We start from the raw sequence: 12,428 nt of genomic DNA on the forward strand, positions 1-12,428 counted from the left end.
TAGCATGAATTTAGAAGAAGAAAATGAGGTCACAGTGTTCGGTATAGACATATGTACAATGTTCTGAGTTACCATATAATATACAATACACAATACTATGCAGTGTACTAATGTACAGTACTATCTAGTGCAAAGCAGAAATGGGATGAGGTACAATTTTAGGTACAATTTACAGTAAGGTGTACGAGTTGTAGTGCAATCCTTCATCCATAAATATAAAGTGTGGGGAGTGGGTGCTACAGTGTGTTTGTTTAAAGTGGGTGTGTGCTATAAGTGTGTGGAGTGGGTGCTACAGTGTGTTTGTTTAAAGTGAGTGTGTGCGTGTGGATGTGTGTGCTATGTGCGTTTGGTGGTTGTTGTTGTGTAGTGTTCATTCATTGTTCGTTTAGCAGCCTGATGGCCTGGGGATAGAAGCTTCTTCTGAGTCTTTCTGTGCTCGCCTTGAGACTCCTGTATCGCTTGCCTGACCGCAGCAGTTCAAAGAGGCAGTTGTTCGGGTGACTGGAGTCTTTAATGATTCTCTTAGCCTTGCCCTTGCAACGCTTGTAGTAAATGTTCTGGAGGGTGGGGAGCCCCCCTCCAATTGTGCGTTCGGCTGAACGTGTCACTCTTTGTAGTCTGCTTTGGTCTTGTGCAGTGCTATTCCCAAACCAGGAGGTGATGTTGCCGGTCAAGATGCTCTCTATTGTACATGAGTAGAAGTTCTTAAGGATCTTCTGGCTGACTTGGAACTTCCTTAGGCGCCTGAGGAAGTAGAGGCGTTGTCGTGCCTTCTTCACAACACTGTTAATGTGTGTGGTCCATGTCAAGTCCTCGGATATGTAGGCTCCGAGGTACTTAAAGCTGTTGACTCTCTCAACCGGTGCCCCGTCGATGCTGAGGGGGCTGTAGTCCTTGACCCCCGACCTCCTGAAGTCCACAATCATCTCCTTTGTTTTGCTGACGTTCAGGGAGAGGCTGTTTTCCTGGCACCATCCCGCCAGGACCTTGACCTCTTCCAGGTAGGCCCTCTCGTCGTTGGCAGAGATCAGGCCCACCACCACTGTGTCGTCAGCAAATTTGACGATTGTATTGCTACTCCGCTGAGCCACACAGTCGTGTGTGTACAGGGAGTAGAGGAGGGGACTCAGAACACAGCCCTGGGGGGCCCCTATGTTGAGGGTGATGGATGAGGAGGTGCAGTTGCCTGCTCTCACCACCTGGGGTCTGCCAGTCAGGAAGTCCAAGACCCACTGGCAGAGGTCATAGCCCAAGCCCAGGTCCCTGAGCTTGGCTATGAGTATGGAGGGGACTATGGTATTGAATGCCGAGCTGTAGTCGATGAATAGCATTCTCACATAGTTCCCCTGCCTCTTGTCCAGGTGTGATGCTGCTGTGTGCAGCACATGGGATATGGCGTCCTCCGTGGACCTGTTGGGGCGGTATGCAAATTGCAGGGGGTCCATGTTGATGGGGAGGGAGGAGCAGATGTAGCCCTTTACTAGCTTCTCGAAGCACTTCATGGCTATGGAGGTGAGAGCTACAGGGCGGTAGTCGTTGAGGCAAGCAGGCTTGGATTTTTTGGGTACAGGGATAATAGTGGACTTCTTCAGGCAGGTGGGGATGACAGCCTGTTCTAAGGACAGGTTAAATATGTCAGTGAATACTGGGGCCAGTTGGTCGGCACAGACTTTTAGGACGCGGCCGGGGATGCCGTCTGGACCTGCTGCCTTCCTGATATTCACTTTTTTAAAGGTCCGCCTCACCTCATGCTCTGTTACCCTGAACACTGCGCCTCCATCAGCAGCCGACCCCCCCCCCCCCATTGCCGAGGCTTGTGAGCTGGTGTTATTTTGTGAGTTATGTATATTTAGGTTAAATTACTTCAAATGTACTACGTTAGTTAGGCCTAATCTCTCAAAAATGGTAAATATCCGGTGAACTCGTCTTCAGGGACTTTTAAAGGCTCCCGAAGGTCTCTGGATCATGTGGCAACACAGGGCTTTTATACCGTTGCAGAGTTATGGTCCTGGAACGTAATATCCCATAGTGTTCAGACGACAGCAAACCGTGGCCAACTGAACCGAGTCGCCCGTCGCCCGTTGCTTTGAGCGCCCGTGGGCGTCCGTCCATAATCGGTGTTATAAGATCGTTATCGTTACCATGAACTATTTGCCGTGACACAAATGATGGTGTTTTAACATTAAACATATTTCTAACTAGAGCTGGGCGATATGGCCAAAATATATCACAATGTTTTTCTTTTCACCGTATAACAGTATTTGACAGTATTTCATTTTTCCAGTACGAAATCATAATGTGACATTTTATTTTATTTTGTACTACAATTGTCATGGTGCCATTTGATTCAAAATGGTCCATTTTCTTAAACTTTTTAAAATACTGCTGCAAGGAACACGTTTGTTATTCACAAAAAATATACAGTATGTATTATTTTATTTCTTTTACAACGAAATGTTTATATTGTGGATAATGCCTTAATAAAAAACCCATAGCTTTGCATGAAATCCATGATGATCAATCTTCATATTCGGTTTACCTCCCAGCACTATTTATAACCTGATCGTTTTCCATCAAGTGTAGCTTATATACCTGGAGTTCAAGATTCAAGAGATTTATCCCAGGCGATCCCAGCGTCTCCGCATTCGTGGCGAGCGCCTTGCCCACTACGCCACGTAGCCGCCCCATAGTTGTGTTTTTTAAAGTGACTTGTAGTGTGTGTGTGTGTGTGTGTTCATGTGTGCTTGTGTGTGGAGAGATCAATGTTCTGATGGCCTGGAGGAAGAAGCTGAGTCTGAGTCTCTCTGTTCTTGCTGCATGTATGCAGAGGCGCTTGCCTGACTGTAACAGCTTGAACAGGCTATTGTTGGGCTGGTGGTTGGTCCTTTATTCTGTACTTTATTTTAGTTCCAACAACGCAGTAACCTGCTAGCTCAATTTATTTTGGCAACGGCATGATATTTAAATTGAGGTTTTGTTGAAAAAGTATCTGGCTGTTTCTCTTGTTTTTTTTGGGATGGAACCATTTTCAGCAGAGGCATCATTTTCTCCATTGCAATTCGTTAATGCTTCAGTGCGAGTGAGGGAAAACCAGGATCGGTCTCCTCGGATCCAGCCCGTTCCAGAGTGCTGTGTCCAGCACACGTCTGTTGATTCATGTCTCTGACTTCCATTGAGAATGACCCAGAGACACTGTGGTTTAAGTGAAGATGAGACATTATGAGGTTTAAGTGAAAATGAGACATTATGTGGTTTAAGTGAAGATGACCCAGAGACACTATGTGGTTTAAGTGTGTGTGTGTGTGTGTGTGTGTGTGTGTGTGTGTGTGTGTGTGTGTTTACCAGCAGCAGTGGGGCCTGGTAGATCATGGCTGTGTGTGTGTGTGTGTATGTGTGTTTACCAGCAGCAGTGGGGCCTGGGCCCCGTTCCCCGTACCTGGATAACTGAGTTAGCCGGATAACTTTCGGTCAAGCCTGACTTAAGCCGGACCTTCCCATTCCCCGACGCGCGATTGTCTAAATCACCATGACAACAGATCAAAAAGTTTGAGCCTGGTCGAGAGCAGGGTTAAGTTCAAGTTAGCCGGATGAACCATGGCCACGCCCCCGCAAAGAAGTGACAGCTCGTTTCCTGAAATGATTCTCACAGTCTAGGATCTGCATTATACCATTCTGAATTACGTTTCTGTGCTTCGTTTTCCTAGAGGGGGCTTTTGAAATGTATAATAATAGAACTAAATGCTGATAATAAATCATATTGAGCCTATAGATTTACTTTGTCCTAAATAAAATAATGCACGTCATATACGGCGCTCGGAGTCGCGATACACGCTGCATGTGGTTATTTTAATAAGTGTCTATGCAGGGATTGTGGATTTTGTGTGATATTGTAACTGGGATTAAAATGTCTGAGATGCGCTGTTTGACGGATTTGAGAAATTGAATGAGCCGTTGACGTCACATTAATGCATTTGAGAATAAAGAGATAAAACTTCATTCAAAAGAAAGAATATTCTAAACAGGGGTCTCTCCTCCATGGATAAACAATGAATTTATCCTGTCTGGCACAGTGGCGCAGCGGTAGTGCTCAATCCTGGCAACCGGGCGACCGGTGTTCGAAACCCCGCGTCTCCAATATAATTTTTTGGAATATAATATTAATGATTATATGCAAAAGTAGCCTAGTTTTAAGTTAAAATATTATAAATCTACATGCATTGAGGATGTCATTCTTTATATAGCTCTCAACGTGCACCAAATTGAATTATTCCTACATTGCAAAAAGAAGGAAAAGACTAGGTTTCGAACCCGGGCCGTCTGCGTGAAAGTCAAAAGAAGAAACCGTTACACCACAGTGGAGATAAGTAAAAGATTGACCATACATCAATCAATGGGTAAGAGAGCCGTATCGTTATTCTGTATAACAGTTTAACTAATTATTTTCGCTAGCAAGATCTCATTTGATTATTCAATCCAGCAGGCAAGTTTAAAGAAATATAATCTGATTGATTGAGGTAATGAGGGACTTAAAATTAGCCTATAGATAACGCATTTAACTTGTCTGCGAGGCGATTGAGCCGTACTGCAATATGTTAATAAAGTTTTAAATCAATTAATCAATCAATGCCGTTAGAGAATCAGGATCTCTGCTATCGATACGTGCTGGCTTTTCAACTGAAGCGGCCGCGCGCACTTATCCTGGGTCTCAAGTCTGGTTTGAGTTAACGAGACTGAATCCACCTTCGAGGAACAGGAAAATCCCGGCTTCAAACATCGGGTTAACTGAATCTGGATAATGGGACTCTTGATCGACTTAGTTGAACCAGGTACGGGGAATAGGGCCCTGGTGGATCATGGCTGTGTGTGTGTGTTTACCAGCAGCAGTGGGGCCTGGTGGATCATGGCTGTGTGTGTGTATGTGTGTTTACCAGCAGCAGTGGGGCCTGGTGGATCATGGCTGTGTGTGTGTGTGTGTGTTTACCAGCAGCAGTGGGGCCTGGTGGATCATGGCTGTGTGTGTGTATGTGTGTTTACCAGCAGCAGTGGGGCCTGGTGGATCATGGCTGTGTGTGTGTATGTGTGTTTACCAGCAGCAGTGGGGCCTGGTGGATCATGGCTGTGTGTGTGTGTTTACCAGCAGCAGTGGGGCCTGGTGGATCATGGCTGTGTGTGTGTGTTTACCAGCAGCAGTGGGGCCTGGTGGATCATGGCTGTGTGTGTGTATGTGTGTTTACCAGCAGCAGTGGGGCCTGGTGGATCATGGCTGTGTGTGTGTGTTTACCAGCAGCAGTGGGGCCTGGTGGATCATGGCTGTGTGTGTGTATGTGTGTTTACCAGCAGCAGTGGGGCCTGGTGGATCATGGCTGTGTGTGTGTGTTTACCAGCAGCAGTGGGGCCTGGTGGATCATGGCTGTGTGTGTGTATGTGTGTTTACCAGCAGCAGTGGGGCCTGGTGGATCATGGCTGTGTGTGTGTGTTTACCAGCAGCAGTGGGGCCTGGTGGATCATGGCTGTGTGTGCGTGTGTGTGTTTACCAGCAGCAGTGGGTGGATCATGGCTGTTTCTCTCTGGCCTCACTTCTCTCCCCACTGTGGTATTTCACACTGGGTCTGCGGCAGCAGCCTGAGCAGATATAATTAGGGAGGGCGCAGTCGATACCAAGCCGGAGTGCGTTGGCTGTTGACCAGTGTTTCCTGTGGTGCTCCAGAACTCTGGACCGCTAGGTGTGTGTCTGTCTGTCCGTCCGTGTGGTGATCCGCGTGTGTGATTGTGTGCTTGCTTGCGCCCGGTTTGTTTGTGTGTACAGGACAGGATGTGAGTTGGCTCCATGTTTCTGCACGCCGCCTCCTGTCATCCTATAGCCTTCACTGCTAAAACCCACTCTTCAGCACCGAACACATTAGCTCGTCTCGGATCGGCCGAAGGGAAGCAGAGGCAGTCGATTAGGAGCGTGTGGAACGAAGCAAATGGCACATTAGTGAATTACGGCTGCGGTTTTGAGTGAGCAGGATATCGTGCTCCTGCTGTGTGGGAGCACTCTGGAGAGATCCCACCCCGGGCTTATCTGATCCACTGGATCCCACTGTCAGTCAGAGCTCAGGCTCAGGCACTCAATAAGCACCTCTTTATTAGATTCCTCAAATGCATTTCTATCCGTGGTCATGAAACATGTCTTTTGGTCATGAAATATGTGTCAATCTTTCAAAATGTTCTTATGTCCCCCAGTTGCTATTGCATGTACTTATTTGTGTTTCATTACATGTACATCCTTATCAACTGTTTCGCCTGTTTTATAGCAACACTACTATCACTGACATCTAAGAAAGGAGACCCCCCCCCCCCCTTGAACGGCCCTTCTAAGGTTTCTCCCCTCCACATTGCCTGTGGTGCTTTTTTCCTATTGCTAGGTTTTTAGTGAGTTTTTTTTTCTTACCTTCACGTGTCTGGGAGTGTTGCATTCATTAATTTAATTAATTAATTTTTACATTTTATTTTGGATTTCCTGGTGTTTTTGTTTTGCTCTTGATTTATTGTCATGTTTCTTCTTGACTTGTTTAAAGACGACGTGTCCGGCCCACGGGGACATTAACGTGTGTTGTCGGGCCTCACAAATACATTTGATTTGATTTGGTTTCCACTGGTTATTAATGGTCTACAAGACGAGTATGGGGTTGATTATTTATCAAAATGAATACATGTATATTACGATACGCATTTCATGTTGTGCCGTGTGGGACTGCGGGGGTTAATGTGCCGTTTGTTTGTCTCCCCCTCCAGAGCGCGGCAGCAGCCCCCAGTCCAGTGATGGGGGGGATGCCCCCGGGAGAGGGGATGCCAGGAGGACCCATGCCACCAGGATTCTTTCAGGTCAGTCTATATGCCCCCCAGGTTATCAGCATATCTTGTTAGTATCCGTTCTAAATCGGCCAGGAATTGGTATTATTGACTCTGCTCGTGGATGATTAACTTGGTGTTGATGCCATGTTGCTTAAAGGTATATCTCTTATCGTTTATCAACACATTTCTAAACATTCTCTAGAGTCTAGACTATTAAACATGGTCATGTTTTTCTAAAGAAATACAATTCAGGCCATTTCCCTCTAATTTCAAAGTCATCATTCCCTGCCCTTATTGACAAGTGAGCCCTCAAAGGTGACTAGTCTTGTATATCCAGACGTGTCTCCACACTGCGTGTAGTGGCGTTCCAGAGACGTCTCGAGTCAGTCGCCCGGCACGCTGCCAAGATGCATCGTGGGTCGGGGGAGAGACGGTAGCCCCCGCTCACTCAAAGACTTGTTGTTGTTGTTTTGAAAACGGTAAAAATGAATAAATGCAAGCAGAAGGGGGAAGTTCATCATCATCAACCTTTATCTATTCTCAAATACAATTGAGGTACAATTGACATTTTCAATGTCATCGAGACTTTACAGACATTTCAATGCACACATTTCTACAATATAACAATAATAATAAATATGAATAACTATCTATATAGTACTCTTCACACATGGACCGCAGTCCAGAATGCACCACAGCAATTAGTATAAAATTAACAAAAAAATCAGCACACCAAACAAAACTGCATAAATTGCAGACATAAGAATAGGTATAAAAGTAGTGCAATGTGAACGTGCAGACTTTTGCTGACGGAAGTTGCTGACGGAAATAGTCTGTGCCAACGGACAACATCCTGCCAGGCGGACCGGGCGGCAGCCGAAAAGCATTAAGGACGAGAAGAGGGCAATCATGAAGGGGAGGCGACGTCCTCGTTTGAAAATCAACATCACTGAAGGAGTCATCGACAAAACCGTCTGTAAAATGGCACTCTGTCGCTTAAATGTCAGGGACGTGAATTGCAATTATTGTAGATATAAACTCTTCCAAATCGCTAGCCTAGATTACCCTCTTTGGTTGTACGTCGTCGTCGTCCTCGAAAGGTCAGATGTGTTTGACGTTGTCGACTAAAAGCGCACTTCTTCAATCAATATCTGAAATGAGAATTTTCTTTTAATAATACTAACCTTGTACTGTCTTTCGCTAGTATGCACTCTGCTACTAAGTAATCTAGTACAAATATACTATATATACAGTGTATACCAAAAAACACTGTATACACTGTACTGTACACTCTTCCTACCATATATGAGCTACTGTGCGGAGGTGTGGGGTAATACCTACAAAAGCACCATGCAAAAAAAAGCAATAAGAATAATCAACAATGTAAGATATTATGAACACACAAATAACCTATTTATAAAGCTACAAGCATTGAAATTTATGGACCTAGTGGATTACAAAACTGCCCTCATTGTATACAAAGCCAGATATAAACTAATCCCAGACAACATTCAAAAATGGTTCAGAGACAGGGAAGGAGAATATAACTTAAGAGGGAGAGGGAATCTTAAACAACCAATGGTAAACACCACGCTGAAAAGCATGTGCATATCGGTGTGTGGAGTGAAGTTGTGGAATAATTTACCCGAATACATCAAACAGAGTAAACATGTGGCACAATTTAAAAAGCAGCTAAAAAATACACATTGGAAAAATACAGAAATGCGTATAGATTTTTTTTTATTTGATTTGAAATCTTTATTTCGAAAATGCAATGAATACAAACAAACAATAACAAAAGCAAAACACAACTCAATCTACATGTTCGAAAAGGAGTAGGAAGAAGTATACACTTATTTAATCCTACCACTTTTCCACTACTCAAATGAGTGTACTATTTTAAAACATAAAGAAAAGAAAAGAAAAAAAAAATATATATATATATATATATATATATATATATATGCAAAACAAAAACTATATATGTAAAACATGAAAGAAATAAAATAAAAATGTAAACACCCGTGAATATCAAGTCCCTTCCTCATCCCTGTATCTTGTGAACATAATTTTCTTATACATCAGTTTGAATTGTCTCATGTTTTGGACATTGCTTTATCACCACATTTAGACTGTTCCACAGTTTCACTCCACATATCGAGATGCAGGAGGATAAACAAAGTTATGTTATATTGTGTATGTAGTGCTGTACTATATTCACTGCTGTCAAGTGAATACATTTTCTTTTTCTTGTAATCTTTTAATATAAGTAAAAAGTATATTCTATATTGTAATACACAAAATTATGTTATATCTAGTAAAATTAATGGAAGAACAAAGATAAATGTAAGGCGATAGGGATCAATAAGCTTAGCTTCCCTCTACTCCTTTTTTGGACATGTCTGCTAACTAAACACATTGCTCTTGACCTTTTGTTTATAATTCCTTATTTTTTTTTCTTTTAATGTTTTTCTTTTAATGTTTTTTTAATTTGTTGCTATGATTGTTTGGTTCGACGGAACAAGATATCGTGAGTTGTTTGGAGAAATATGTCAAAATAAACTTTTTCATTCATTCATTCATTCTACTAAGTAATCTACCCTGCGTATATTACTACTTACTATCCTAATCATTTAATATTATGTCTATACTACTGTGCACTGAAGACGGTAGCGCTCAAGTTCGACACTGTTTGACGAACAATGTTACTGGACCTTAGCTGCTGATCTAATCTTTTTTTTAAAACTTTATTTTTTAGCGTTTATCGCTTTTCTGGTCAAGCATGACCGACAGATACAGGGTGAAACGGGATATAGATCAGGGGAAGACATTCTGGTAAATGACGGCGGGTCCGGGAATCGAACTCGAGTCCACCAGATCTGTGACGAGCACGGTTTTCCCCGACGCAGAAATAGCGCCGAGATATGCGGTGAGCTACTGGAGCTCCCCTCTGCTGATCTAATCTTGTGGCCTTCCTGCTCACTTGTTGTACAGAACTTGAAAGTCTCTTTGGATAAAAGCGTTCAGCTAAATGTAAATGTATGTATGTATCAAATGTATATCAACATTGCACCCAACATTTAACAAAAAAGGAATTTTAAAAACTGATCCGCTGAATGACATCCCTGGTTGAAAATGTCCAAACATCTCTATAAAACCCTGTCTGCACTTCTACTCTTAAGTACTTTTATATCCCGTTCCGTTGAGGCGCACATATCTGCTGCTGATGGACGTAGCCGGCGATACCGATCTCTCTTCTCTCTTCCTCCCGTCGCTCGGCAGACTTTTAGACGCTGGCCGTTGGATCGGGTGGGTGGTTTTACCGCGCTCCAAATAGGGTCCGCATCGTGCCAAACCACGGGTTGTTTTTGGTGGTTTCCACTGAGACCCAGGTGTGACATGGAGCCGGCCCCGAATAGCTCGTTAAAGACTCTTCTTTCCAGGTGAACTCTCTGGCGGAGCGGCGAGGAGGAGGGCTGATTTCATCCTGTCTTCCTGGCACTTAAATAACGTTTCAGACTAAAGGCCCACGCCGGCGCTCGGAAGCAGCCAGTCTTCCATAATACGGGACCTTTTTAAACCGGTCCAGTCAACCGAGTGCACATGGCGGAGGGTCAAGAGGCCAAGAAACGGCGCTGGCAATTACCCTGCTCTCCTGCCTCGCCTGTCGGAGCCACTTCACGTAGCACGCGGGGCACAGGGTTCCGTCTCGTAGCCGGTCCCGCTGATTCTAAACAGGGTTCGCACGAGGTCCTTGAAGTGCTTAATTTTTTACAAACACAGTCGAGGCCTGGATTTCCTTGACATTGGCATCAAGAAATCGTTTTTTTTTTTGTTCTGTTTTAATCAAATCTGACGAGTTGCTGTCTCGCGCGCTCAAACTTGCTTTTCCCTTTTTTTTTTTATCTTTTTTTTTTCTATTTTTCTCCCATCCCAATTTCGTATTGTCCAATTCTCCCCTCCCCTGTCTCGAACGTTGCTAGACCATGCCTCCCACTGGTCGGCTGCAATGTGGACGAAGCCTTGCATCACGTGTCCCCTCTGGTACTCGAGGAGGCAGCTGTCGCATCTTTTCACCTGCACAGCGTGATCTCTCAGCGGCGAGGAGTAACGTGTGGGAGGCTCACGCTGCCCCCGATACTTCCTGATTCTGCTGTACAGGCGCACCAACCGACCTGTAGGAGTCGCTGTCCACAACGTCCGATCCCCACCCACCGGCTTTCCCACCCCCTAATACTGCCAATTGTATTAGTATGAACGACCAGCCAAGCCGGAAGCAACACCGAGAGCTGGGCTCGAACCCAGCATCTCCTGCGTTAGTGGCGAGCGCCTTGCCCACTGCGCCACTTAGCCGCCCTCTCAAACGTGCTTTTCCTCATTTCTTCTTCGCGTGTGATGCTCTAGCTGGCAAGCAGGCCAGAAGATGCTTAAAAAAACAACATTTAAAAGTGAATTGTATCCTTTGAGTGACATCCTTGAACATTTTAAATAGTGCTTGGAAAAGTACTTAAGTCTTTGAATTTCATCTTGCAATGTCTGTGGAACCCTGTCTAAAGGAACTGCGTTGCCATGCAATGGGTCGTGTTTTTGTGTCGCTCTGCCTCTTTCGCTTTGCTCCACGTCTGCCCGAGTCTTTGTGGTACACATCACCCAAACCAGGGAGGCGGAGTCTGAACCAGGGAGGCGGAGTCTGGCCTGCTCCCCTGTAGTAAACCAGGGAGGCGGAGTCTGAACCAGGAGGCGGAGTCTGGCCTGCTCCCGTGTAGTAAACCAGGGAGGCGGAGTATGAACCAGGGAGGCGGAGTCTGGCCTGCTCCCCTGTAGTAAACCATGGAGGCGGAGTCTGAACCAGGGAGGCGGAGTCTGGCCTGCTCCCCTGTAGTAAACCAGGGAGGCGGAGTCTGGCCTGCTCCCTTGTAGTAAACCAGGGAGGCGGAGTCTGGCCTGCTCCCATGTAGTAAACCAGGGAGGCGGAGTCTGGCCTGCTCCCGTGTAGTAAACCAGGGAGGCGGAGTCTGGCCTGCTCCCCTGTAGTAAACCAGGGAGGCGGAGTCTGGCCTGCTCCCGTGTAGTAAACCAGGGAGGCGGAGTCTGGCCTGCTCCCCTGTAGTAAACCAGGGAGGCGGAGTCTGGCCTGCTCCCCTGTAGTAAACCAGGGAGGCGGAGTCTGGCCTGCTCCCCTGTAGTAAACCAGGGAGGCGGAGTCTGGCCTGCTCCCCTGTAGTAAACCAGGGAGGCGGAGTCTGGCCTGCTCCCATGTAGTAAACCAGGGAGGCGGAGTCTGGCCTGCTCCCCTGTAGTAAACCAGGGAGGCGGAGTCTGGCCTGCTCCCCTGTAGTAAACCAGGGAGGCGGAGTCTGGCCTGCTCCCCTGTAGTAAACCAGGGAGGCGGAGTCTGGCCCTTCTCTAATGGAGAAATCGAAAGGTGCAGCACCCACTGTAGATCAATACCTCACGAGGAGAAACTCTTGGCAGGCAGCAGCTGTGTGTGTGTGGTTGGGTGGGGGGGGGGGGGGGGGGGGGTCGTGTGGCTCCTCCTCCCTGAAGACCAGACCCTGTGGTTCTACCCACTGACTGATTATTGACTTGAA

The 12,428-nt window shown here is 45.8% G+C and overlaps 1 protein-coding gene across 1 annotated transcript in view; it reads left to right on the plus strand.

Annotated features, from left to right (window-relative positions):
- The window catches only part of ssbp3b (single stranded DNA binding protein 3b), a 40,564-nt gene that overhangs the window by 13,186 nt on the left and 14,950 nt on the right, over window positions 1-12,428 (plus strand). Inside the window, exon 5 of the mRNA XM_084309465.1 lies at window positions 6,778-6,867. Coding sequence (XP_084165591.1) covers window positions 6,778-6,867 — 90 coding nt within the window. The remainder of the gene's footprint in view (window positions 1-6,777; window positions 6,868-12,428) is intronic.

Source organism: Notolepis coatsorum (assembly GCF_963971535.1).
Source record: "Notolepis coatsorum genome assembly, chromosome: 3".
Lineage (NCBI taxonomy): Eukaryota > Metazoa > Chordata > Actinopteri > Aulopiformes > Paralepididae > Notolepis > Notolepis coatsorum.